Source organism: Pristiophorus japonicus, chromosome 13, assembly GCF_044704955.1.
Source record: "Pristiophorus japonicus isolate sPriJap1 chromosome 13, sPriJap1.hap1, whole genome shotgun sequence".
In the NCBI taxonomy this organism is placed as follows: Eukaryota; Metazoa; Chordata; class Chondrichthyes; family Pristiophoridae; genus Pristiophorus; species Pristiophorus japonicus.
Window position 1 is genome coordinate 61,029,340 of NC_091989.1, and position 27,886 is coordinate 61,057,225.

The following is a 27,886-nucleotide window of genomic DNA, read 5'->3' on the forward strand; positions in this document are numbered from 1 at the left end:
TTTTTATCTCCAAACATAGCTTGTGGGCTGCAGAGTCCAGCAGGAGTTCTTGTAAGCACAGCAAACAGCACCATTACCTCCCCAGCACCAGCACAGGGGACTCTGTTTACCTAGACACACAACCAGCATCACCTCCAGTAAATGGCAATAACAGAGGTAGATGACCTAGGACCATGAGGAGACTGTTTGACCTAACTGTCACAGACAAACTCCTGAATCACGAAACAAGTGCAGTTGTAGTTGTAGCAGACCTACAGACTGCAGTGTATTGAACTGTGTTTGCCATTCAATCAGCCTCACACAGCATTGTGGTCAATATGGGAAAAGCTGTACAAGTTAAGCACTGCAGGATTAAATGGTGTGGAATCTGTTTCTCACAATTGTGCTGTGTATTGGCCTATCTCATGGGATACATCTCCTGAACCATTTATACAACAGAAATGTGTTTTCACCTCGCTAAATGTTCTTTCAATAACCAAACTGGCCTTGTGCATCTTGTTCTAAGTCCCCCAGAGTTATTTTGTGGACACTGTAATAGAATCATTCAACTTGACTAAATAATGTAAATTTTCCCCATAAATCAACAACGACTTGCATTTATATAGCGCCTTTAATGTAGCGAAACGTCACAAGGTGCTTCACACAATCTGTTACAAAGGGGGCATAACTGATCAGAAAATGGGCAGTTGTGCTAGATCTGTTATAGAATCTTACTGTATAAAAGATGTTTGAAAGTGCTATCTAATTAGTCCCACGGAGATTGCTCCCCGTTTCGGGTGGAGGGCAATTTCTACCCCGCTGTTTAAGGGCCTTCACCTTTAATCGTTTGTAAGTGGTCTGCCAGCTCCATCAGTAATACATGCTTTTAAACTATATTTTAACTTTACTGTCACTTGAAATGGGATATGAAATCAGAAAGAGTAGAGTACATTTAAACAATGTTTTTATTGAGAATTTTTGAAGGAACAGGTGCAGGAGTTAGATTTTGTTTCTAAGGGGAAGTATTCACTACAGTGAAGCACTTTCCTTTTATATATAATAAAAAAGGAGAACTTAGTATGGACACCCGCAGGGGACCGGACATTGTATGGATACTGGAGCTCTGTGATTGCAATCCTTTTTGGTTTTGCATGGTAATCTGAAGCTGTCAATCAACAAATAACTCAATAAAAGCCCTTTTATTTGTTATTTTGTCACAAAGTTAATTTCACACTCCTGCAAATGTAGTAGATTTGTTACTGTTGCTTTTAAAACTACATTAATCAATCAGCATTTGATCTTGGAGGTTCTCCCATACTGTTCACATCAAGGATTCTAAAAATAACAGGCAAGTAGCCTTTAAGTGGCGTATGTTATATGCAGATATGCGATTTACACTGCAAGTGCTAGAAATGTGCCAAAGACAGAAAGCACTGAACATGCACAATAGGGTCAGTCAGTATTGGTAAGGGAAAAAAATTGAGTATGATTTGAGTCATCAGAACTGACAAAGCATCTGCATCCAAAATAACCGATTCTTTCTCGATTCAGATGCTGATGGAGTTGTGTTTCCAGCCAGGTCTCATTTAATGTTATTCCAATCAGTTATAAGTGGTCTCTGCTGGTCATTATGGAACAGAGGTTAATATTACTTCTCATCGAAGCCTCCTTAATGGTGGCCGGAATCCTAATTTCAATCCTATTTTTCCTTCCTCAGACCCATCAGGAGTGAAGAACCTGGTGTTATATCCTCTGGGCCCCACAGCAGCAGTGTTGAGCTGGAGCAGACCTTACTCTGTGGTGTTTAAAAAGTACGTTGTGGAAATGTACCATCACGATCCAGTCAATCAAAACTCAAAATGGAAAACCATTCAAGATATTCCATCCACAATTGCCTTAACAACCTCAATGGTAATTCACTTCACCATAATGATTACATTTTGGGGGTTTTGGATTCATCGAGGTAGATTTTCATCTTCATCATTTGGGTGGTAATGTGATGGTGCAGATAGCCCACCCTTTATAGAACCCCTCTGTTTTTCATTCCATTGAAAGCAATGGGATGAGATTCAGGCAGGGTCTATAAAGGTCGGACGATTCACTCTGCCAGATTACCACCCAAAGGGTACATTTTTGTCTTCACCACATCATAGCAGATCACTTCCGTAAGTGAGACTTCACTCCTTATGTTGACAAGAGTGTATTGCCGTGCCCAGATACTTAGATAAATTAGTAGCCTGCCCAGTGTTTGAAGAGAGAATCCTCTTCACTTTCATTTAGCTTGCTGGTTTTATCAGTTGCCTTTAAGTGATCCTTCATATTTTCAGATGACAGAATCAACACTACACTTGACTATAACTTAGACTTTAGATACCAAACACATTTTTAGACTCTAAAAGGGAACTGTAGCAATGACGCAATATAGACTTCAAAGTAGCTGTTAAGTTCAACTATCTCCTTGAATAAAGAAAGAATCGTAAATAGTTGGTACTGCTGCACTAAACTACTTACTCTTACATCTATGACAGTCTCTTCCTTTTTTCACCCTCCACATGAGCCATCTGGTCTGACTGTCATCCTCCTAGAATTGCAGACAGACTGAGAAATATTTTGCCCAACAAATGATCAGGAACAAACACATTCAAATAATTGCCAATTTTCTTTTAAAGCTGCCAATCAAACACATACGTGGACAAACCTCAAAAGATGTTTGTGTTTGAATTGAATGATTTGGCCTCTCCCTTGGGTACTTGACTGAGACTAAATGACTACAATATGTAACATTTGTGTCAAAATAAGCTATAGCATGTTTTTCTTTGAGTGCAGCCGACATTTAACCCCTTATGTACCATGACCAAATTAAAGAAACAATACCAAGCTAAATCTTAGACAAAAATAATTCATTCTTGTCACAATAACATGTTAATGTAATTGTGCACTGTTTCAACAAAAGCAAAATGATGTACAATTCCTATTTAAGTACTCTTGACAAAGTTTATTTTTAATCAAAACACGATGCCAATGAATGTTACATCCTTGGTTCCCCCAAAACAAGTTCCCAAATTCAGCTATTCCTACTGGAGAGGTATTGAGCAGAAACTGCATAATTCCCCACATTGAAGAGAGAGAATTGATGGACAAGTGACCCAGGTTCTAAGCTACATATTTCAGCAGTCACAGCTGAAAAGTTCCATAACTTACTGTGGGACAGAAAAATAAAGAAGAATGCATAGCATTGAGCTGGATGGTAGCCAGAGTCTCACATTCTCTCACCATTTATAAGGCCAGATGTCACTATTGACACTTCAGCTACATTCTGAACCCAGAAAATGGACATTAGAGGCTAAACCAGTTGGAAATCCAGGTTAGAGTAAAGAGGAGGGAGGGGTGTGTGTACAAGCAAGAGAGGGTGTAGCACATGCAGGTACAGTTCCATGCCAAGCAAACAGGCAAACCAGTCTAATCACTGGGTCTGAGGGTGTGGGCTAGAAAGAGAGCAGGCCAAAGTAAGGGGGAAGTCAGTGAGGGAGGTAGATGATCAAGGAATGACAAAGTGTGTTTCATCTCAAGTCCAAATGACTTGTAGTAGAGTTTTAGAATGCTAGTCTAGGAGTTCATTCCTTGTTTAGAACAGAGCCTTTCAATTTCTACTTCTACACAGTATCTCCAGTGATACCTTGATATCCAATTACATACGAGTCTCAAAGCAAAGTTCCTTGCAGTCAGTGTTATAACCCTTAATAGTCACACTTTTACAGTGTTAGATTATCTTTTAAATGGGGTATATGCCACAGTAGGTCACATTTAACAATGATGTCCAATGATCATTTTGTAAGAAGTACCTTGCTGTGAGGTCTGCGGTTTTCTCCTAATTCTCAGTGAAATGTGCTGCTGTGTTTCATTCAGACTGTGACCGACCTGCACCCAGCCTCACGCTATGAGTTCCGTGTCACTATGGTGTCGTGGGGAGAGCCTGAACACAGCTGCTGCGACAGATCTTTAACAAGCTATATAACAGGTGAACTCAGTGCGCTATTGCAGCCTCTTGAAGCAGAGCTGAGATTTCTGACCCTGTTGTACGTGCACACATCTCTTCCATTTGTCTTTCCAGTGTTTCAATATGGGTTTCATACATTATTATTGCATTTTCTCACAATTTGCATTGTGTTTTGTAACTTTAGTTTACAGCAGCTGTGTGGTTTATTTGGCAATACAGATTGAAAGAACTTGTGGGTCCAAGCATCCAGGAATATTAGATAGTATGCTATAAGATCATTTTGCACCCATTAAGAACAGTCATAACATATGTGGTTTCCTGTTATGTTTTTGATTAGCTTCTGTCTCGATTTAGGCCACATTTCCCTCAACATTCCATACTTTACATCTACAGTCCAGTGTTTATACGAACAATGATGCCCTTCATTGCAAGGATGTCTTATAATGAAGGGCCTTGGTGAGACAGGGCCTTGGTGAGACCACACCTGGAGTATTGTGTGCAGTTTTGGTCTCCTTACCTAAGAAAGGATACACTTGCCATAGAGGGAGTGGCAGCGAAGGTTCACCAAACTGATTCCTGGGATGGCAGGACTGTCGTATGAGGAAAGATTGGGTCGACTAGGCCTGTATCCACTAGAGTTTAAAAGAATGAGAGGGGATTTCATTGAATAGTATAAAATTCTGATGGGATTGGACAGACTGGATGTGGGGAGGATGTTTCCCCTGGCTGGGAAGTCTAGAACACGCGGTCACAGTCTCAGGATACAGCGTAGGAAATTTAGGACCAAGATGAGGAGAATTTTTTTCACTCAGAGGGTGGTGAACCTGTGGAATTCTCTACCACAGAAGGCTGTGGAGGCCAAGTCACTGAATATATTTAAGAGGGAGATAGATGGGTTTCTAGACACAAAAGGCATCAAGGGGTATGGGGAAAAAGCGGGAAGATGGTGTTGAGATAGAGGATCAGCCATGATCTTATTGAATGGCGGTGCAGGCTCGAGGGGCCAAATGGCCTGCTCCTGCTTGTATTTTCTATGTTTCTATGTAAAGACCATCTGGTCCATCGATAATGTACCATTAATCAGTAAGGTCAATGGAAAGTGCACTTTCCCTTCTCACACTCATGCTCTCTTAATTACAGAAAATATATATATCTAATTGAAATATTAATATGTTGAGACACAGACAATTTAGGCAGAGTTCACATTGTTGGAGCAGGATAGAGGCTGCTTTAGTCTTCAGCTGGCCATTCTACACAGACCTGGGACGCTGGGAGTGCTCAGTGTTGCCACCCAATGCCTGAAGCAGCGGCGTAGCTTGGAATGGAAATTTGGGCAACCCCTCTCTCCCCCCCCCCACCCCTCCACCCCACCCCAACACCTTATCGTGGCGAGGAAATGACCAACAATCGGACATTGCCTCAAATCATTTTGATTATATTGTACAAATAATTAAAGTCATCGTTTTGTTTTAAATGTTGCTCCCTCCCGAACAGACGCAGAGTGGCAACATTTTAGAGACCGATACACAGGACGGTACATTTAGAGGTTCACCCCACGTCCACTCGGGTTAGCCATCTCTTACTGTTATTCCCATTGCCTTTTCTGGTGGGCATTTTCTCCCGTAGCTTGAGTTTTAAAGCTGGACCTCGTGTCTGACGGTTAGCCTGGGGGGAGTCTATTCCGCGGCTCTGCTGCTGCATTTTACCCGAGTGTGACCGGATCCGTGTGACCTGTGGCTACACCCCTGGCCTGCATGTGGAGGTGTTCCATAGCCCCTGTGCCAACCTTCCGTGACCACAGAACTTGCTTTATTTCTTTTTAAAAGCCACTACACTAGAATTATCCAACACACACCTTCCTTTGCAGCTCTGGGATACTCTGATTTATAAAGGCCCAATCAGCACAGTGATGATTCTGTGACATTCAATGAGTTCTGAGGTTGGATTGAGGTAAAGTCATTCTCTTCCCTTCATCCGCTTTTACAGAGATGTTTCCCATACAGGAGGGGTGCTGAATAAATGCAAATTGTTGCTGGTGAAGATGAAGAATATGTCGTCCATGTGCAGTTTCCCTCAGATTCCACTCCTTCACATTGTCACATGGTCTTCTCTCAAGCACAAGCTCTAATACGAAAAGTTTATATTTAAGAGTAAAAACGTGTCTTCTGTGCGCGGTGCTCACTGGAGTAGTGTCTATTTGTTGCTGCATTAAAAGTAAGGGCCTGGGCCTCCAGAATAGCAGTTTTCTTTTTGCTTCATATAATTTATAAATGATGATTGCTTTGAGCTCTGCCAGTGCACTGTAGCAGTAGCTCCCCAATCATTCCCAGTGCCACCGTGAACATTAATCCATTTATCCAGCTGCAGCTCTAGTACTGAAACTAGTAAGAGACTCTCGTGTTGTCGTACCAAATCCAGGTGCCGTTTGTACGGAGTGGAGTAATGATGCATCACTGTGTTCCCCCTCTCCCCAGGGTCAGTTGCACTTATTGCTGAATAAGTCGTGGATCAAATGATCATGTTTCACAAAGTTAGCCGTGGGATTATCCTGTCTGTTACACCAGCGGCAGTAGCTGTATTATGCACTTTGGCATTGACTGAAAATCTGTGATGCTGACAGGAATGTTGTAATGCTGAGAGAGGCAGAGACGGAAGCAATTAAAAGTTGGCTTTAACCCAACGTTGGCTGACAAAAGTCACATACTTTGACTTCTATCAGCACAGTTACAGGCCAGAGACCCATCCTCAGTCAGACAAGACAAGCCTTACATTTTAGAACAAACTTGTTCTAGACACTGCTACCTGATGCCCCCTAGTGGTGAAACAAAATAGAGCTTTGGAACATGCATCTGAACTAATGGTAAATGTTCCACATGCTCTGGGGCACACTGTGCTTCACATTTCTATCAAACAGTGTGCATAAGGACGTAAAGATCCACATACATGTTGACTAACTTCCTATTTTGATTAGTTTTTTTTTAAATTGAAGTTCATTAGAATTCTAGTCATGGGATTGTAATGAGATGAATAATACAACAACAACTTGTATTTATATTGCCTTGTTAACATAGAAAAACATCCCAAGGTGCTTCACAGGAGTGTTATGAACAAAATTTGACACCAAGCCACATAAGATATTAGGGCAGATGGCCAAAAGCTTGGTCAAAGAGGTAGGTTTTATGGAGTGTCTTAAAGCAGGAAAGGCACGTAGAGAGGCGGAGAGGTATTGGGAGGGAATTCCAGAGCTTAGGGCCTGGGCAGCTGAAGGCACGGCCGCCAATGGCAGAGCGATTAAAATCAGGGTGAGACCAGAATTTGGAGGAGCACAGATATCTTGGAGGGTTGTAAGGTTGGAGGAGGTTACAGAGATAGGGAGGGGCGAGGTCATGGAGGGATTTGAAAACAAGGATGAGAATTTTAATATTGAGGCATTGCTTAATTGGGAGTCAATATAGGTCAGCGAGCACAGGAGTAGTGGGTAAACTGGATTTGATGCGAGTTAGGACACGGACAGCAGAGTTTTGGATGACCTCAAGTTTACAGAGGGTGGAAGATGGGAGGCCGGTCAGGAGTGCGTTGGATTAGTCAAGTCTAGAGGTAACAAAGGCATGGATGATAATCCCATTAGTCTCTTCACGTTAGCCTTTCTAAAGTGTTCTTTATCTTTTCCCACAGCACCACTAGCTCCAGAGATTACTTGGCTGGAATATTCTAAGAACATACTGTCAGTTAGCTGGACGTATGGTAATGCTACAACTGAAGCATCCAACTCAACCCTTCCCTACTGGCTGGTTGTAGCTGTTGGACGAAGAATCATTAAAAAAAGTGTAAGTACAATTATCTGTGTGTTCAACATGATGCAAGGCAAAGCGAATTGAATTTGATCATTTTAGGCAGCTTCTGTATAAACCGATCGTGATGTCAACCTTCCTCTCTATTCTGTAGTGGTTCAGACAGTTAATACAGTTCTCAGGTTTCCTAACTGTTTGAATAATATGAAGAAATGCTGTCTCCGTTTATATATTAATTAGTTAGGAACAGGACTAAGATTAAGTTCAGACAGACAATCAAACATTAGATGGAACATGATGGTTTTGAACTACTAGGACCATGGAATTTTTTATTCTATGCTTTCCCATGTACTTATTGACTAATTTCTCAAATTCTAAAAACAATAGTTTTGTTGTGTATCTGTAAAGCATGCACTCCCATGTTCCGCCACCATCCCCTGAAGTCCCAAGGGATCCCAGCATCCCTTGGGAGCACTGTATATAAGTCGGCTCTTCAGGCCTGTACTTCACTCTGGACTGTCTTATTAAACATAGAAACATAGGAGTAGGCCATTCGGCCCTTCGAGCCTGCACCGCCATTCAACAAGATCATGGCTGATCATTCCTTCAGTACCCCTTTCCTACTTTTTCTCCATACCCCTTGATCCCTTTAGCCGTAAGGGCCATATCTAACTCCCTCTTAAATATATCCAATGAACTGGCATCAACAACTCTCTGCGACAGGGAATTCCACAGGTTAACAACTCTCTGAGTGAAGAAGTTTCTCCTCATCTCAGTCCTAAATGGCCTACCACTTATCCTAAGACTATGTCCCTTGGTTCTGGACTTCTCCAACATTGGGAACATTCTTCCCGCATCGAACCTGTCCAGTCCCATCAGAATCTTATACGTTTCTATAAGATCCCCTCTCATCCTTCTAAACTCCAGTGAATAAAGGCCTAGTTGATCCAGTCTCTCCTCATATGACAGTCCAGCCATCCCTGGAATCAGTCTGGTGAACCTTCGCTGCACTCCCTCAATAGCAAGAACGTCCTTCCTCAGATTAGGAGACCAAAACTGCACACAATATTCCAGGTGAGGCCTCATTAAGGCCCTGTACAACTGCAGTAAGACCTCCCTGCTCCTATACTCCAATCCCCTTGCTATGAAGGCCAACATACCATTTGCCTTCTTCACTGCCTGCTGTACCTGCATGCCCACTTTCAGTGAATGATGAACCATGGCACCCAGGTCTCGTTGCACTGCCCCTATTCCTAATCTGCCGCCATTCAGATAATATTCTGCCTTCGTGTTTTTGCCCCTAAAATGGATAACCTCACATTTATCCACATTATACTGCATCTGCCATGCATTGGCCCACTCACCTAACCTGTCCAAGTCACCCTGCAGCCTCTTAGCGTCCTCCTCACAGCTCACACCACCACCCGGTTTAGTGTCATCCGCAAACTTGGAGATATTACACTCAATTCCTTCATCTAAATCGTTAATGTATATTGTAAAGAGCTGGGGTCCCAGCACTGAGCCCTGCACACTCCACTAGTTACTGCCTGCCATTCTGAAAAGGACCCTTTTATCCCGACTCTCTGCTTGTCTGCCAACCAATTCTCTATCCACATCAGTACATTACCCCCAATACCATGCGCCTTGATTTTGCACACCAATCTCTTGTGCGGGACCTTGTCAAAAGCCTTTTGAAAGTCCAAATACACCACATCCACTGGTTCTCCCTTGTCCACTCTGCTAGTTACATCCTCAAAAAATTCCAGAAGATTCGTCAAGCATGATTTCCCTTTCATAAATCTATGCTGACTTGGTCCGATCCTGTCACTGCTTTCCAAATGCGCTGCTATTTCATCCTTAATGATTGATTCCAACATTTTCCCCACTACTGATGTCAGGCTAACCAGTCTATAATTACCCGTTTTCTCTCTCCGTCCTTTTTTAAAAAGTGGTGTTACATTAGCTACATCCAGTCCATAGACTGTTGGAAAATGATCACCAATGCATCCACTATTTCTAGGGACACTTCCTTAAGTACTCTGCGATGCAGACTATCAGGCTCCGGGGATTTATCACCTTCAATCCCATCAATATCCCTAATACAATTTCCCGCCTAATAAGGATATTCTTCAGTTCCTCCTTTTCATTATCCCCACTGTCCCCTAGTACATTCAGAAGGTTATTTGTGTCTTCCTTCATGAAGACAGAACCGAAGTATTGGTTCAATTGGTCTGCCATTTCTTTGTTCCCCATTATGAATTCACCAGAATCCGACTGCAAGGGACCTACGTTTGCCTTCACTAATCTTTTTCTCTTCACATATTTATAGAAGCTTTTGCAGTCAGTTTTTATGTTCCCTGCTAGCTTCCTCTCGTACTCTATTTTCCCCCTCTAAAGACTGAGGTCACTGTTACTTTAACCTCCCTGTGTGTAGCCTCATCTGTGTTAGGAACACATAACTGGCGACGAGAATATGAATCCAACGCAAAGATGCAGCAAACTGTGGGCATCCTGGAGAAGTTCTCGGAGGGTGAGGACTGGGAAGCCTATGTCAAATGGCTAGACCAGTACTTTGTAGCCAACAAGATTCTCCGGAGAAGGAATTGCTGCAAAAAGGAGAGCGGTCCTCCTCACAGTCTGCGGGGCACCGACCTACAGCCTCATGAAGAATCTTCAGGCTCTGGTGAAACCCACAGATAAGTCATATGAGGAGCTGTGTACACTGGTTTCGGAGCATCTTAACCCAAGGGAGAGCGTACTGATGGCGAGGCATCAGTTCTACACATGCCAGCGATCTGAAGGTCAGGAAGCTAAGGAGTCACAGAAGGCTCAGTCCAAACCTGCCTGTCCCGAGTACTGCTCAGGTAACGCATGAGACCCCACTCGCTCACAGGGGTGCCCCCAGCTGAGCTACTCATGAAAAGGACACTTAAAACCAGACTCTCGCTGGTTCACCCCAAACTGCATGATCAGGTAGAGAGCAGGCAGCAACAAAATGTAAACAAGGGTCGCACCACTGTGTCACGGGAAATTGATCTGAATGACCCTGTATGTGCGCTAAACTATGGACATGGTCCCAAGTGGATCGCGGACATGATGATCGCTAAAGAAGGGAATAGGGTGTTTGTAGTCAAACTAGACAATGGACAAATTTGCAGAAAGCACCTGGACCAAACGAGGCTGCGGTTCACAGACTGCCCTAAACAACCCACAGCAGACACCACCTTTTTCAAGCCCACAACACACACCCAAAGGATCAACGACACCACGCTGGACCAGGAAATCGAACCCATCACGCCCAACAGCCCAGCAAGGCCAGGCTCACCCAGCAGCCCTGCAGGGCCAACAACACACCAGCCCAGCGAAGGTACAGCCAACACACCAGAACAGACATTTGTACAGAGGCGGTCCACTAGGGAAAGAAAGGCTCCTGACTGCCTCACCTTGTAAATAGTTTTCACTTTGACTTTTGGGGGGGGGGCGGGCGGAGGAGGAGTGATGTTGTGTATCTGTAAAGCATGCACTTCCATGTTCCGCCACCGGGGAGCTCATCCCCTGAAGTCCCAAGGGATCCCAGCATCTGGAGTGTCTTATTAAAGACTGAGGTCACTACTACTTTAACCTCCTGTGTGCATTCTCATCTGAGTTAGGAACACAATAATTTTTAAGTGTCTTTCATAAAAGCAGAATATTTTTCAAAAGGTGAGAGACTCATATTCAGAGGGATTTGTTTGTTCTTGTACATGAATCACAAAGTTAAATTGCAGCAAGCAATTAGAAACCAAATGATATGTTGGCCTTTATTGTGAGTGGGTTGGAGTACATCAATGATTTAGATGAAGGAATTGAGTGTAATATCTCCAAGTTTGCAGATGACACTAAACTGGGTGGCGGTGTGAGTTGTGAGGAGGATGCTAAGAGGCTGCAGGGTGACTTGGACAGGTTAGGTGAGTGGGCAAATGCATGGCAGATACAGTATAATGTGGATAAATGTGAGGTTATCCACTTTGGTGGCAAAAGCACAAAGGCAGAATATTATCTGAATGGCGGCAGATTAGGAAAAGGGGAGGTGCAACGAGACCTGGGTGTCATGGTACATCAGTCATTGAAAGTTGGCATGCAGGTACAGCAGGCGGTGAAGATGGCAAATGGTATGTTGGCCTTCATAGGTAGGGGATTTGAGTATAGTAGCAGGGAAGTCTTACTGCAGTTGTACAGGGCCTTGGTGAGGCCTCACTTGGAATATTGTGTTCAGTTTTGGTTTCCTAATCTGAGGAAGGATGTTCTTGCTATTGAGGGAGTGCAGCGAAGGTTCATCAGACTGATTCCCGGGATGGCAGGACTGACATATGAGGAGAAACTGGATCGACTGGGCCTGTATTCACTGGACTTTAGAAGGATGAGAGGGGATCTCATAGAAACATATAAAATTCTGATGGGACTGGACAGGTTAGATGCAGGAAGAATGTTCCTGATGTTGGGGAAGTCCAGAACCAGGGGACGCAGTCTAAGGATAAGGGGTAAGCCATTTAGGACTGAGATGAGGAGAAATTTTGTCACTTAGAGTTGTTAACCTGTAGAATTCTCTACCGCAGAGAGTTGTTGATGCCAACTCATTGGATATATTCAAGAGGGAGTTAGATATGGCCCTTACGGCTAAAGGAATCAAGGGGTATGGAGAGAAAGCAGGAAAGGGGTACTGAGGTGAATGATCAGTCATGATCTTATTGAATGGTGGTGCAGGCTCGAAGGGCCGAATGGCCGACTTCTGCATCTATTTTCTATAAGAGTAAAGAAGTCTTGTCACAATTATATAGTGCTTTGTTGAGACCATACCTGGAGTACTAGGTACAGTTTTGATCTCCTTATCTAAGGAAGGGTATACTTGCTTTAGAGGGGCTGCAACAAAGGTTCATTAGATTGCTTCATGGGATGAAAGGGCTGTCCTATGAGAGAATGAGTAGAATGGTCCAAAATTCTCTGGACTTTAGAAGAATGAGAGATGATCTCATTGAAACGTGTGAAATTCTTAAGGGGCTTGACAGGATAGATGCTGAGAAGTTGTTCCCCTGACCGGAGAGTCTAAAACTAAGGGGTCATAGTTTCAGGATAAGGGGTCGGCCATTTAGGATTGAGCTAAGGAGAAATGTTTTCACTGAGGGTTGTGAATCTTTGGCATTCTCTACCCCAGATGCTCAGTCGTTGAGTATATTCAAGACTGCGATCGATAGATTTTTGGGCACGAAGGGAATCAAGGGATATGGGGATAAGGTGGGAAAGTTGAGTTGATGTAGAAGATCAGCCATGATCATCTGATCTTCTACATCAGCAGGCACGAGGGACCGTATAGTTCAATCCTGCTCCTATTTCGTATGTTCTTAACTTCGCCAGATGATGTGGGTCTGTGTCTAACAGGTACACTCTGAAACCTTTGCTGTTCAACTTAAAGGTTGCCTTAAAGGTTAAACTTTTTTTATTGTGAATTGATCAAGACAAGATAAAGTTCAAAATGGCGCTAAGGAAGGATCTGTTTATTTGTTCTGCCTGAGAAAGCACACCTTAATTGAATGGAGTATGCAATAGAAAGTGCCTAAATTTGAACATTTTAAATTTTATAAACCACTTCCATTTTATTGTGTGTTTCTCGTGTAAAGAAACATCTGTTACTGTACTTTTAAAAAGTGAAAAAATTAGGTACCAAGCAGCCAAAGTAGGAACAAAAGAATTGAGGGAAGGTAATGGGCTTTGATAGAGACTTTTGAAATCAGGCAATTGGATTTTGGGGGTGAGTTGTGGAGAATAGATGTGTATAAGCTGAAAGAATGACCACTGATGGTGGACCAGAAGATCATGAAATGAAGACCAATTCAATATCAAAACAATGGAAGGTGTGCATGGCAATATACAACTGGAAAAGATCACTGAGTGAAGATCAGGTCAGGGCATGGAGAGGTTTCAAACCCAAGGATGAGGATCTTCAGATCAATTTACTGGGAAACAATTTACTGTGGATCCTGGCAAAGGGCAGGATGATGGGAGTGAGATTATGTGGGCCATCGAGTTCTGATCAAGTGGAGTTTGTTGACTATGGAGACTGGTTAGAAGAGGATTGGACAAGTCAAGGCTCTTAGTGATGATGATGTAGTTTAGGGTTTTGGCAGGATTGAGGGAGGCATGAGGGGCAGAAGTGGGCAGTGCTTGAGGTGAGAAAGTAATTTTGGGATGAAACCTGAGCTCGTGGTCAATCAGGATGCCCAGGTTGCACAAAATTGGGTTTATCCTGAAACGTTCATCAAGTCAAAGCAAGAAACATATAGGTCCTGGAAGGAGCTAAAGAGGATGTATTCAGTTGGACCAATATAGAATTAAAGGATCTTACAACTTATTCAGAACTTAACATTGAACAGGCAGTTGGAGAGTGTAGTGCCTGCTGTGAAGTTGATGGTGGAGATGAAGCTGGTTACATCAGTGTGTGTGTGGAAGTTGACCCCATGCTTGGAGATGATAGAGTTGAGGAAGATTGATGAAGAGAAAGGGGTGAAAATGGAGCCCTAGGGTGGCCATTAGAGGAAATGCAATGTCTGTGTGGTGCAGGTTTGAGTAGAACCCCAAAAGTTCAATGCCTTAGGGATGGACTATAGAAGGGAATGATGGAGTAGTCGGCAGTGTTAAAGAATCAGGCATAAGATGCCACGTGCAACTTTCACCATGGTGGTCTCCATGCTGTTGCCGGGGAAGAAACCGGATTGGTGGGTCTTGAACAGGGAGCAGCAAGTGTGTGGTTCAAAAGGAACAGCATGTTACATGATTTTAGAGAAAAGCAAAGGATAGAATGGATTATAGAGGGGATGAGAAGGGTTCTTTGAGAAATGGGTGATGGTGGTTTTGACGGAGATGGGAACACTGCTAGAGAATAGGAAGAGTCGATGAGCAGGGAACAAGAATGGGGAGGTTGGATAGATAAAAGCTAGGAGGGAAAGGGATCAGGGGAGAAGGTGGTGGTCTTCATGGGTGTGATGAGTTTGAAGATGTTTGTGAGAGTGGGGTTATGAGAAGTTGGTCAAGCAGAGGGCTGGGAAAGATTTGGAGCAGTGGCAGAGGCTACAGCCTATAAATTATCTGCAGGATTAAATCGAAGAAATTGCAGAGACTAATTTAATATCACACAATGCAAAACCGAAGTGATTTTTGAAACTCAATCATGAGGAACCACAAATTTACGTGATTTGACTACCTCCCATCCCCCTATTCTCTCCGAGTTGTCTACCTTCTTACTACAGATCAAGATTTTTTATTCTTACTATTAAATGACAGATCCTTACAGCCTCATCACTCTCCTACTAGCCTCTGAACTATTTCATTCATTTTAGTGTCTAGAAACTTTTGATGCATTCACAAGAAATCTTGGTTACTGTGCAGCTCAAATGAGGTTGAAACCTTAAAGCTTGGGTGGTTCATAATTGGGAGATGCTGTAAATAAAGGTCCATTGTTTAATACAGGTGCCACGCAGCGTAATGACAACCCTGCTTCGATTGCCTCCTGGGGACATATACAACCTAACTGTTGTCGCCTACACGGAAGGAAGCAGCAACTCCTCGGCTCCACGAATAATCCAACTCCGTTAGTATTTCTTTGCCTTTTAATTAGTTACTATCATTTATTTTGCAGACATTTTTGGTACTTTTATTAATTCCTATGTGATGTTTCACCCCCATTAGTGATGATGTTATTCAGCAAGCATAATATGTTCAAAAATCACGTAAAGCTTGCCCCAGTCCTAGAATAACTGGAACAGTGTTAGAGAATGTATGTGGACACCATAGGAATAAAGTCCAAAGCCTCCCACGATCTAGACTACCGAATTTAATGAGGAAGTCTATGTTCAGTTCTGCTTCACAGGCTGTGTAAACTGAGGCTAAGTTAGACACAAGATAGGGTTGGAAAGCAAAAAAAAAAATCAGGATTATCCATTAGCTTTGGGACATGAGCCAATAGGTAATGAGTTAGCAGTTTTGGTTTTGACATGTGGAGGAGTTCCAGTTTACTAGTCAGACTTGAAATTAACTCTGCAGATTGAAAGTTAGTACAGACTGCTCATGACTTGGACCAACTTTTCTTATTTCAAGTAAGTTTGGCTGTTTGTTGCCAAAACAATAAATGCAGCTGGGAGATCCCTCCCCTGAGTCTGGTGACTGATCCACAGGAACCACTGTCCTACCTGCTCACCTCACTACCTCCAGCCCTGAGAGCCAGGATTGGCATCTCTATGAAAATGGCAGTTCTCACCTCCATTTGCAGAGGTCATAATACTGGCTCCGAGCAGATAGCAACCTGCTCCACTCGACTTGGATATAGTGGGTAGGCTGGAAATGGATGGCAGTGAAAGGGAAAGAGGGACCATAAAGGGCAGTGAAAGAGGGGGTGAGAATAATGGCAGTGCGAGGGGAAAGGAATTAATGATGGCACTGAAGGAAGGAAAGAAGGGATGGCAATGGAGGAATGAGGTGTAAGTTGGGAGCAACGCTTTGGGGAGATCATTTTAGAGTGGGAGGAAGGAGTGTGCCAGTATGAACTTTGGGTGAAGCAAGACTATCAGTTCGAAATGGGGAGTGGAAGAAGAGTAACAGCAACTGGGTTGGGGCGGGGGAGGAGAGGAGAGGGAGAAGAATGCCAGATTGCATTGAGGAAAGTTGGAGAAGAGAGTGTCTTTCTCAAAGGGTGGGAGGGTGGAGAGTTGAGTGGGCTGCAGTGTCTTTGTGAAGTGGGTCCATAGGGGTTAGAGTGCCTTTATGAACTGGGATGGTGGGACAGTAGAGATTGGATGTGGGAGAGTGACAGTTGAAGTAACCGATGAGTATAATGGGCTTATTACCCTATTGAAATCCAAATGTCACTTCATTTTATCGGAACATAGGAACAGGATTGGGCCATTTAGCCCCTCGAGCCTGTTCCGCCATTCAATGAGGTCATGGCTGATCTGCGACCTAACTCCATATACCTTTGGCCCATATACCTTAATACCTTTGGTTAACAAAAAGCTATCAATGATTTAAAATTAACAATTGATCTAGCATCAATTGCCATTTGCGGAAGAGAGTTCCAAACTTTTATCACCGTGTGTGTGTAGAAGTGTTTCCTAATTTCATTCCTGAAAGATCTGGCTCTAATTTTTAGACTATGCCCCCTAGTTCTAGAATCCCCAACCAGCAGGAATAGTTTCTCTCTATCTACCCTAACTGTTCCCCTTAATATCTTGGAAACTTTGATCAAATCACCCATTAACCGTCTAAATTCGGGGGAATACATCCCTCATTTTTGTAATCTCTCCTTGTAATTTAACCCTTGAAGTTTTTCCTCAATGTTTATATTAAAGAAATCTATTAATTGTTGACTATAAGAGCGCTTAAATAAACCAGAATACATCATAATGTAAGAATTAAATCATTGTTTCCTGAAGGGTGGCAAAATCAGCCACTAGGAGGTGCAAGAGCAGCCTGGGATGACTTTCCACAATTGTCCTCTCTTCCCCATAGAGAAGCATTAAACCTTTCAGAAATTCCTCACCCTGACCGCTGCCATTTACAAAAAAATGTATTTCAAATTGAAATTCAAGCCTAGTGAGAGAGGAGTGGTGGCTATTTAGTCTCTGAAATCCAGAGACAGGCAAACCTGGCATAGGGAAAATGTTTATCTCATTTCACGACAAATACCAGGATCAAATTTTACAAGTTTGTTTTTCAGACAAGCAAAAGAGTACCCCAATCCATTTTAGTTTTGTGATTCACTCTTTGTTCACAGAGCCAGCTTCTCCCAAGTCACTCTTCGCCGTTAACAAAACACAGACGTCTGTGACACTCCTGTGGGTAGAGGAAGGGGTCACCGATCACTACAAGGTCACTTGCAAACAGGTTGGATCAAGAGATGAAGGAAAGGTTGGTTTGTTACTCTTCACTTTGATCCCCATTAACTCAGGGTCTGGTTCCTCCACCGGTGTCACAGGGTTGAATGCAGGCAGACCTGGCTGGAATTAAACATAGGGTCTAGTTCGATGAGGAGCTGCATTCAAGTTCAACTGACCAGGCTAATCTTGTACCCTGAGTGCAGGGATTCCTGTGCTTAAAGCCATTATTGAGAGCTCATTCTATGCCTTTACAGGGGTCATCATCATAGGCGGTCCCTCGAACGAGGGTGACTTGTTTCCACAAGAGTTCACAGATGTTTCAATGAAGGACCCGATGTTCCAGTCCTGAACTCCAATTGAGGGGGTGGAAGATGCCTGTGCGTGGATTTTTTTAACGTGTGGTGACTGTTGCACATCAGCCACCACATGGGCTCGACAAAGCTAGGCCTTTATCCAGTGACAAGGGTTGAACCAGGACCACTGGAGACCTGCTGTGCTGCATGGACCTAGTGCGTGCACATATCACAGTATGGGCAGGCCCATGCTGCCCCTGGGCCCTTGACTCTTCTGGGTCCCGTACCCTCATTCACCGCACCTTCGCCCACGGTGTTCCAAGGCCCAGCACTCCAACTCTATTTATAGCCCCGACTTGCGATGGTGTTCTCACACAGGTCGGGGCAGCCCACGATGTCCCAGCACAGAGGTCGGGGCAGCCAGACACAGCTGTCCTTTGGGGAGACAGCTGACAATTGTCCCATGTTCTGAGGAGAATCATCAAAAAAGAAACATCTAAAATTAAAGCTGATCTTAATCGAGTTCAATATAATTGTTGACCATGAAGATATTCAGTTGGAAACAGATGTAAATGCACTAGTTGGAATTTTCCTCTGCTTTTAAGCTGGTTTTCCAGTTGTACTGGGGCAGCAAAAAAAGGGTCCATTACACCTACATTAGCGTGCACCACAATTTTCTGCCTTGGCAACGCTAGATAACATTCAATGGGCCTCCAGCTGAACAAAGGGAGGCGCAATGCATAGAAAAGCTGAAATGCTCGTAGCAGTGCATGCAGCTGCTGCAGGGGCCATCGATTCACATCAACAGTGGCAGACTTTTCCATTCTAATCAGAGGCTCCAAAGCTTTTCTGTACTTCCAACCTTATTAAACCCATCTGGTGTGGCCGATATGACTCCAGACCCACAGCAATGTGGTTGACTCTTAACTGCCCTCCGAAGTGGCCCAGCAAGCCATTCAATTGTAAATAAAAAACACCATGAAAAATAATAAGAATCCTTCACGCGGACTGCAGCGGGTCAAGAAGTTGGCTCACCACCACCTTCTTGAGGGCAATGATGCTGGCCTAGCCAGCGACACCCACATCCTGGGAATGAATAACAAAAAATGTCAACTGCTACAGGTGTCAGAATACTGGAGTAGCAATTATGATTTATACCCTTTCCCCTACCCTCTCTTCAGCAAGCATTGATGGAAATCCTGCCAGAAGCTCAGCAGGAAGTATTTAAAGAAACCCTGGAAACTTCATGGCTGGTCCACTTGGGCAACTCCAAGTCCCATTCCACCACACATTGTTAGCCAGCAACTTTATGATAAAGTGGCTTTTACGCTCACTCCACCTTTCTCTCGTTTCCATTTTGAAGTTCCACCCCAGTTTACAGCTGATACTTTTGTGAAAGAACTGGAAATTCTGAAACCTTCTCTCTGACATCATCAAAATTACAGCACAGAAGGCCATTTGGCCCATTGAGTCAGTACTGGTCACATTCTTCAACTGGAGCTATCTGCACGAATAACATTTCCCTGCTCTTTCCTGCTATCTTTTATATTCCTTTATAAATACTTAGCCATTTTAAACGACGTAGTCTCTGGCCCAACAGCCACTTGTGATAAAGCAATCCATGTTCTAATAACTCTTGGCTTCCAACTTCCCCTGTTTTGTTCCTCCAGCGATAATCCAGAGTCTGTGCCCCCTTGTCACCAATTTGCCATCCAATGAAAAAAATCTTTCATTATTTACCCTCTCAATACCTTTTATAATTTTGAAAAACTCTATTCGACTGTCCTAACTTTATCTGCCTTGTGTTTGGTTTTAAGTAAATGTACTTGTCGGTGGCAATCTCCATACTGGGAAGAGGGTCTATTTTTTTTAAGTGAGTACCTTCTGACTAACCCAGTATCTGTCCTTCAGGAGACCAGCGAACAGTACGGTCTGCCAGAGGATCATGGACATTATTCTGAGATGAGCACAGGTCTCATTGTACTGGCTATGCTTTCACTGATTTTTTATCATTGGCATCATTCCTTGGCAGTCAACAGAGTAACACAGCATATGTGGCTATGGTGTTGCGACTGCCTATCAACAGAGTAACAGTGTGTATGGCTATGGTGTTGCGACTGTCAATATAGCCTCAACTCTCCTGCCACTCCAGATGTCATCAGGACCCTTTTCTGGGTGCTCAAATCTCAGAGATCGGAAAGGCTGAGTTATCTTGAGCATCGTTTTCCCCCCACTAAGATACAATGCCTTTCTTCCCTTTTCATTGGTCTCTAGCCTCTCACCAGCTGAAACCGTGGGGGTGGGTGGATGAGCTGTTGGTTTCTGCCAGTGTTGCTCTGAAACAGTTGTTGAAAGCTGTGCAAGAGTAGAGTACTGACAATTTTTCTGACTTTCCTCTCTGTGAGTATACAGCCAAGACCTGGAGTCAGCAGTCTGGAGAATTATAAGTTCAAACTCAAGAATGTTGCAGCCCTGTGCTCTCCTGTTATGATTTTACAAAAATATATATATGTAAGCAAGCACTAATGAAGGCTATCGCTTTAAGGATTTGAGCTATTTTGTTTCTTGCTTGTGTTGTAATTTATTTAAAATGTTGCGTAAATGCCTATTACTTCTCCTTTTGTTTCTTTATATAACTTTGTGATACTGCAGTTTATATTTTGAGGTTGATGATGACAGCACAGCCAGATTTACCACAGCTGCTAGGAAGATAGTCCTTTGTTAAATATCCGAATGTAGTTAAGCCACCATGAGTAGCCAGTTAGGGTGTCTGCCTGCATCGTCTACAAGGAGCTGTGGTAACAAGTAAGTAATATTTATTTACTAATAACCTGTTTGTTCTGCATTGTAATTAAGAAATTGACCGTTAAACATATGAAGGAAACATACCTAAGTGAAGTGTTAGCAGCATAAAGAACAATTTGTCGGTGGATAATGATTGCACTTTGAATGAGTGGGCCTGGATGGTAATGTGCCACAGTGGAAGGATAAGTACTGCAAGGGAGCGTATTTTAATAGTAGTCATTGGCAGCCCAGCGATGTTATAATAAATGTGGACCCTATATTCCTCGCACTGCAGCTGGGTACAACAGTTTAGTGATTGTGAAACTGGACGATCAAGTCCGAGATTGAGTTCAAATCCCTCCACAGCCAATGATGAGATTTAAATGTAATAAATATGATCCTTTGTGGGCTGGCACTAAAATGGATTGTTATAAAAACTGATCTGCCTTATAAGAACATAAGAAATAGGAACAGGAGTAGGCCATATGTCCCCTCAAGTGTGCTCTGCCATTCAATAAGATCATGGTTGATCTGATCATGGACTCAGCTCAACTTCCCCACCCACTCCCCATAACCCCTTATCCCCTTATCGTTTAAGAAATTGTCTATTTCTGTCTTAAATTTATTCAATGTCCCAGCTTCCACAGTTCTTTGAGGCAGCAAATTCTACAGATTTACAATCCTCAGAAGAAATTTCTCCTCATCTGTTTTAAATGGGCAGCCCCTTATTCTAAGATCATGCTCTCTAGTTCTAGTCTCCCCCATCAGTGGAAACATCCTCTCTGCATCCACCTTGTCAAGCCCCCTCATAATCTTATACATTTCAGTAAGATCACCTCTCATTCTTCTGAATTCCAATGAGTAGAGGCCCAACCTACTCAACCTTTCCTCATAAGTTAACCACCTCATTCCCGGAATCAACTGAGTGAACCTTCTCTGAACTGCCTCCAAAGCAAGTATATACTTTCGTAAATATGGAAACCAAAACTCCATGCAGTATTCCAGGTGTGGCCTCACCAATACCCTGTATCGCTGTAGCAAGACTTCCCTGCTTTTATACTCCATCCCCTTTGCAATAAAGGCCATAGGTGACTCCAGTCCCACACTGTGGTTGACTCTTGATGCGTTCAGGACAGAGGGTTGGGCAATAAGTGCTGCTTTGCCAGTGTTGTCTACAGCCCAAGATTGAATTTTTATAAAAAGTTCTTAAATATTTCCATTCCAGTGTGTTAATCATTGTGTGAAAAATGTCCTCATATCAAACCTAAATTTTTATTTTACGAGGTTAAACCTATGTTTTCTTGTCCTACTCTTGCAATTTAGTTTGCATTAATCTTCTGGATTTCTCTCTCCCATAGCATTTACTGTCTATGTACCCTAATCTGATCAGCTCACTGTCAACTTCTTTTAAGGCTGGAAAGCCAGTTCCCCGGTCAATCCTCAATCCTCAGCCCTCCGACATTAGGGAGCAGCCACAAAAACAGCTTGAAATACAGATCATGTAGGCAGCAGTTTAAAGTCAACACTTAGAAGTCTGCTGAGGTACAAAGCTGACTTCAATAACCATTTATGCTTGTTGCATGCTCACAAAGTATTTTTAATTCTATTGGGGAATGATCTGCTTTCTGCATGAATTTAATTGTTAATCCTTTGTTGTGGAAATTAAACCATTTCATTAATTGAATATTTTGATCCTTTTATAACCTGGGTTTCTTGCTTTGTTGAGTCGTCTCGGTGAACCTTTTCCCCAACCAAAAGATGGGTAGGTGACCAACTATTTCACCTATGCCCTTCTCTCACCATGGACAACTGGGTGAATAGCAGTGGCCTAGGTTACTTGTTGGTTAATTTAGCTCCCGTCTACTGTGAGGAAGAGGTTTGGCCTAACTGCACCTTCCCAAAAGCATAGACAACTCAGAACTGAGAATCATGCACAAATGCGCATGCTGTATATATCCATGACACTATGCCGAAGTGACTAAAAGGAAGCATTTCTGTTACAACATGACCGGACATACATCTGTCTGTAACTCAAAAATGTTTAACTAAAAGTTAAGCAAGCAATATCATTTCCACTTATTGAATATATTCAAGGTTGATAGAGGTAGATTTTTGGACTCTAGGGAAATAGAGATCGGGCAGGAAAGTGGAGGCGAGGTTTAACATCAGCCATGATCTTATTGAATGGCGGAGCAGGCTCAAGGGGCCAGAAGGCCTACTCCTGCTCCTAATCCTTATGTTCTCATGTTAAACTGATGTCAAAATTGCAAAATGTAAAATGCTGAAATATTTTTTGTAATTGTGCAAACATTTGAAAGTTATGCTCTGTGTAATTTCCACTGGCAGCTACATGTCTGTGTACTTTTGATATCTTAGCATTGCTTTTAGGAGCAGCTGGTTTAGTTTCATTTAATTTTGTTCCTAAAATGTTACTTTTGCTTCAACAGAATGTAACGTAAGTAAATAGGTGGACGGGCGGGCAATTAACAAACAGTCAGTATATATTGCATATAGTGTCCAGTAGAAATCATTGACTAGCCACAGGTGTGACCACAGCAACACCGTTTTAGCCACATGCACAAATTCAGTAGGAAACGCCTTGTATACACTCAATACGGGTAAATGGAATTCACATGTATATTTACATCTGCCACCATCAATCAACCAAGGAAGTAAAGCACTCACAAAGTTCAAGAAACACTTGCAGACTCTGCTTTGCATAGTGCCATTTTACCAACAAATGCACAAAAAGATTAAAATACACATGGATAGCCTGTGCGAATGAGATCACCAAGTACGGTATCTATTACTCATTGTTTATTTGCTAATCAGAAATGCATTAGCCACATCTAGACTCCCAATTAGCCACAGGTGGCTAATGTACTGCACAACACTGATCTACATGTGTAATATACTGAGCGTGATGTGGAAGGTGTAACCAAAGGATTTAATTTGATGGATGTAAAAGTTGTAAGGTTTAAGCTGATGTATTTGTGTAGCTTCTCGTGCACACACAATGCTGTAAGTCTTCCATAATATCTAGGTTTGAACTTCCCTTATCTTCCTCTCAGAAAGAAGAGGTCACAGTACTCTCACCCATTGCTACACTCGCCAATCTCGCCCCATCGACTTCCTATAACTGCAGTGTGACCAGTGTCAGTTATGAACGTTACAGTGCTCCGGTTTTCATCATTGTCTCAACAACAGGTACTCTGTGTAAACACTGGCATTCCTTTTAGTTTGGAACTGCAACTGATAAAATAAGATGTGATTTTAGTTACAAATGTGGAGCTTATTGGGCAAAAGTAACTCGGAGTTGAGAGCTTGACTCCCAACTTGAAAGCAAGCTCTCTGTTACTCAAACTTGCTTGTATTAGTTGGAGGAATGTTACTTTTAAGATTTCATCCAGGGTGACAGATGGAGCATTCCAAAGAAGTGTTTACGTCTGCTGGTTAATGCATATATGAACTGCAGCATAGGCTAGCCTAGTGCTGTGACTTCGACACAAGGGGAGTTCCTGATCGGAGTCAATTTTCCAAGGGCTATAAGCACACAGTTTGATGCATTCCATGCAGTGTTCTGCAATAATTGTTGTATATCATTACCTTTTAATGTATTTCATTTGATGCTTTGCGAATGATCAATGACACTGTAAGGGTACAGATTAGGGTGTAAACTGGAAAAATCTGCCTGAGGAAGATGATGTCATGAATGACGAGCACAAGATAGTTGAGCTGACTTTTGTACCCTGAACTCACTATACTGCTAAATATAGGGCAAGCCTTTCCCCAAAGGGAGCAAGATAAAAATCAAAAAGTTTATCAACCAGGCCATACTTCACTTCCTGACAGTTGCTTCAAGAGTAGGATGGGCAGAGCCTGGGAGCAGGTTGGCTGCCCCTCCGATATCATACAATTGTGCAATACACAAGGGGACAGACAAATCAAAAATATGGTTTAAAAGTAAGATGAAAGTAAGGAGTTATTTTTATTTGTTTTAGTACAAGGTGATCCAATTGAAGGGTGAAGAGGAGAGAGAAAACCGCGACAACTCAAACTCAAAAGGCAGCAGACCATCACCATCACCTTCGCAGGGCAACTAGCGCTAGGCCAGCCTTGGGGAGGGAAAACTTTGTACCTTTTTTATCACCATGTTATGCACAAGTGAGGGGGAAAACTTTGTACTTTTTTTTTAATCAAAATGTCGTGCACAAGTGAGGTGTTTTGACATAATTCATTTCACTGCATTGAGTATATTTGTAAAGAACTTGAAAGCAGATTGCAAACAATTTACTTTCATCAAGGTTGTGCTCAGCTAAGGAGCAGAATATGCCCCTGCTGGCAGTAACAGAAAGGAGATCCTGATTTAATTCTCTTAAATATCTAGTTACAGAAGTGAATTCGAACATGGTGGTGATCTCTGCCCTTGCGATCCTGAGTATCCTGCTTATAGGACTGCTACTGATCACACTCTTTGTTCTGCGCCGTAAGCACTTGCAACACGCCAGGTACAGGGTAACTTGCTCTACACACTTTTTCATATATAGATTTGGAGTCATTTAGTTGAACATGGAGGTCAAGTATAAATAATCATGTTAATATTTTACAGGAATTGTGGAGCAGGAATATTTGTCAATTTTGCTACTTTGGAGAGAGACGGGAAGTTGCCATTTAACTGGTATGTTTAAAGTAGAATGGAGAAGTAACAGACTGGGTTAGCAGAGTGATAGCCTTTTTGAAGAACTGAAAATAAATTTTTGTGCAAGGTTTTTCATCCCAGGTTCTGTTTGAGCAATGGAAGGCATAATATACAGTATAACAGAGCACTCAACAGCAAATGTTCAGACGCACACAGAGTTCGAGTAGACCAAGAAAGTAGGAAATAAACTAGCATTGTTTGAAAAGGAAATCAAAACGTTACTGATGTCTGCAGGAGGTTCATTGGACAGCTTGCAGTTTCAGTGGCAGATTTATTGTGTAGTTACACTCCGAAATCCATCTGGTTGACCTTCAGAATCTTGCTTGGTATTTCAATATTGGGTTGGCTGCGCCTCTGGTTTCAGTGACCACATTTGGCAACACTAGTAACTAGATTATGAAGGTAATGCAAAGTTGATTATTTTATAATTACTGTATAGTTTCCCTGAAAATTTTACTTCATAAATATGATTTTGTTTATATCACATCCATCATAAAACCATTTAAGCACGTGGTTTTCAATATTTGTTCTTTACGTGTTGTTTTTTTCTTGTGTTGTGGGGAGGTATCTGTTGGCAAAATCTCATCAACACTAGGAAGAAGCAAATGGGGAAACCTGCCACCAAGACGACCCTTTCTACAACAAATGTGTACAAGCTATGCTGGGAAGCAGGACTTCCCAGTATAAGGCCCAGTTTTTGTTTCTGTTTTAATAGGCAGCTGCATGGGTGCTAAGAATATGCAGTTAGCATTGATAAAATAGGGGTGTTGGGGAAGGATGGGAAATTCCTGCTTTTGGGGTTTTGTGTGTGAAATAGTGTGACAAATATGTTAAGCACTGGAAGAGCAAGAAAAGGAAAAAGAGGTCTAACTATCATATTTCACCTAGACTAGCTGGATTTAGTTTCTGCAGCTTATTCACCTAGGAAAATCCCATATACCATAACACATGTCTTCTGCAAGCATCTCTTACTTGATGTCACACTTTATCTATCACACTTCATAACTTATGTCCTCCTACTCACCATAAGCAATGCCATTGGGGATCTGCCAATATGTGTTTTTGTGTGTGTTCTGCACAGACAGATACTATTAGTTAATCAAAAGAATCCTGATTCTTATTGGTTTGTCACAACATTCATGTGTATAATATGATCATTACAATAAGGGCAACAAGGCATAACATCCAATTGTCTTTTTAAAGGGCACCATCTCCATTTTGCTACGAGTGGAGTTCGGTCAGCCAGGCTCGTGCTCAGTTGGTGTGTTTAAATTGTGTGGTGTGAAATATATTTTTTGTTATCTTCTACTCACATCAGGAAGCTGGGTTAGATTCCATGGCCTGGACTTTCTAGTAGCTTGGTCTATACGTTGTAAAACTGAGAGCCAGTGATAGAAAATCCCTCCCGTAGTTAGAAAATTATATTTAGGAAGCTCGCCCAGAGGGAAACCCTGCTCTAGATCTCAAGTTAAAAAAAAAAATCAACATGATATTCAACAGATTTTCAGAGCTAGGGTTTTCTTTGCAGTTTCTGGTATAAGCAGATACAACCGAACGTGGCTGTAACCTTGTTTAGTCAATTATAAGTCAAGTTGAGTTCCTCCCAACGGTAATCCAGACTCCCGAGTAGTGTGCGTGATCTTTAATAGGATCCAAGTCAAATGTTGCAGCAAGAAATGGAAAAAATAACATAGCAGGTAATGATTTCAATTTTGTGTTTGCATGTGTGAATTAAACTATCATATTAACTTTGTGCTTTACTCTATCTGTATTTCCCATTGTAACGCTATATTAACTGTGCAGCATGTCTGTCTTACTGCAGAATCTCTATATGCTGTACCTAACCAAGTCTTACCTCATGTCTATGTTAATCACGGGCAACTGTCTTTTATTAATCAACAGACTCTTTGTCTATATGTGTCTGTGTTGCATTTCCTCAGGCGTAGGAGTATTTTTGCTGTTCTTGCACTGCTCCCATCATGCCTTTGGACTGACTATCTTTTGGCCTTTGGTATTAACCCCTGGTAAGTTTATTTTCATAGTCTTCTTACCAACACCTCCTGAGAAATGTTAAAACTAAAAGCACCTCAACTAGGACATAATTTTCTCGCACATCTGTACTGAGAGGCTACGGCTACAAAATATAGGAAAGTTCAAAAAGCTATTTGTATTGTATTGCACATGATGTGCATGTGTTTGTGTTTTGTGATTGTATGTGGGGTTGGCGGGGGGGGGAACGAGATTAGTTTTAGGATTGGCCAAGAGGAGCAGGCAGAATCAACTTACAACAACAACTTGCATTTATATTGCGTCTTCAACGTAGAAAAACCTCGCAACTCGCTTCACCCGGGGGTAATCAGACAAAAATGGATGGAAAACCAAAGGAGGGAAATTCAGAGCAGTGACCAAAAGCTTGATCAAAGATGTTCGTTTTAAGGAGG

General features: G+C 42.4%; 1 protein-coding gene across 1 annotated transcript in view; it reads left to right on the top strand.

The window, feature by feature from the left end:
- Window positions 1-27,886, top strand: part of ptpro (protein tyrosine phosphatase receptor type O) — a 163,819-nt gene that overhangs the window by 110,626 nt on the left and 25,307 nt on the right. Inside the window, 9 exon segments of the mRNA XM_070896667.1 lie at window positions 1,697-1,890; window positions 3,886-3,997; window positions 7,652-7,803; window positions 15,268-15,388; window positions 17,567-17,700; window positions 23,818-23,953; window positions 25,134-25,254; window positions 25,356-25,448; window positions 27,386-27,469. Coding sequence (XP_070752768.1) covers window positions 1,697-1,890; window positions 3,886-3,997; window positions 7,652-7,803; window positions 15,268-15,388; window positions 17,567-17,700; window positions 23,818-23,953; window positions 25,134-25,254; window positions 25,356-25,448; window positions 27,386-27,469 — 1,147 coding nt within the window.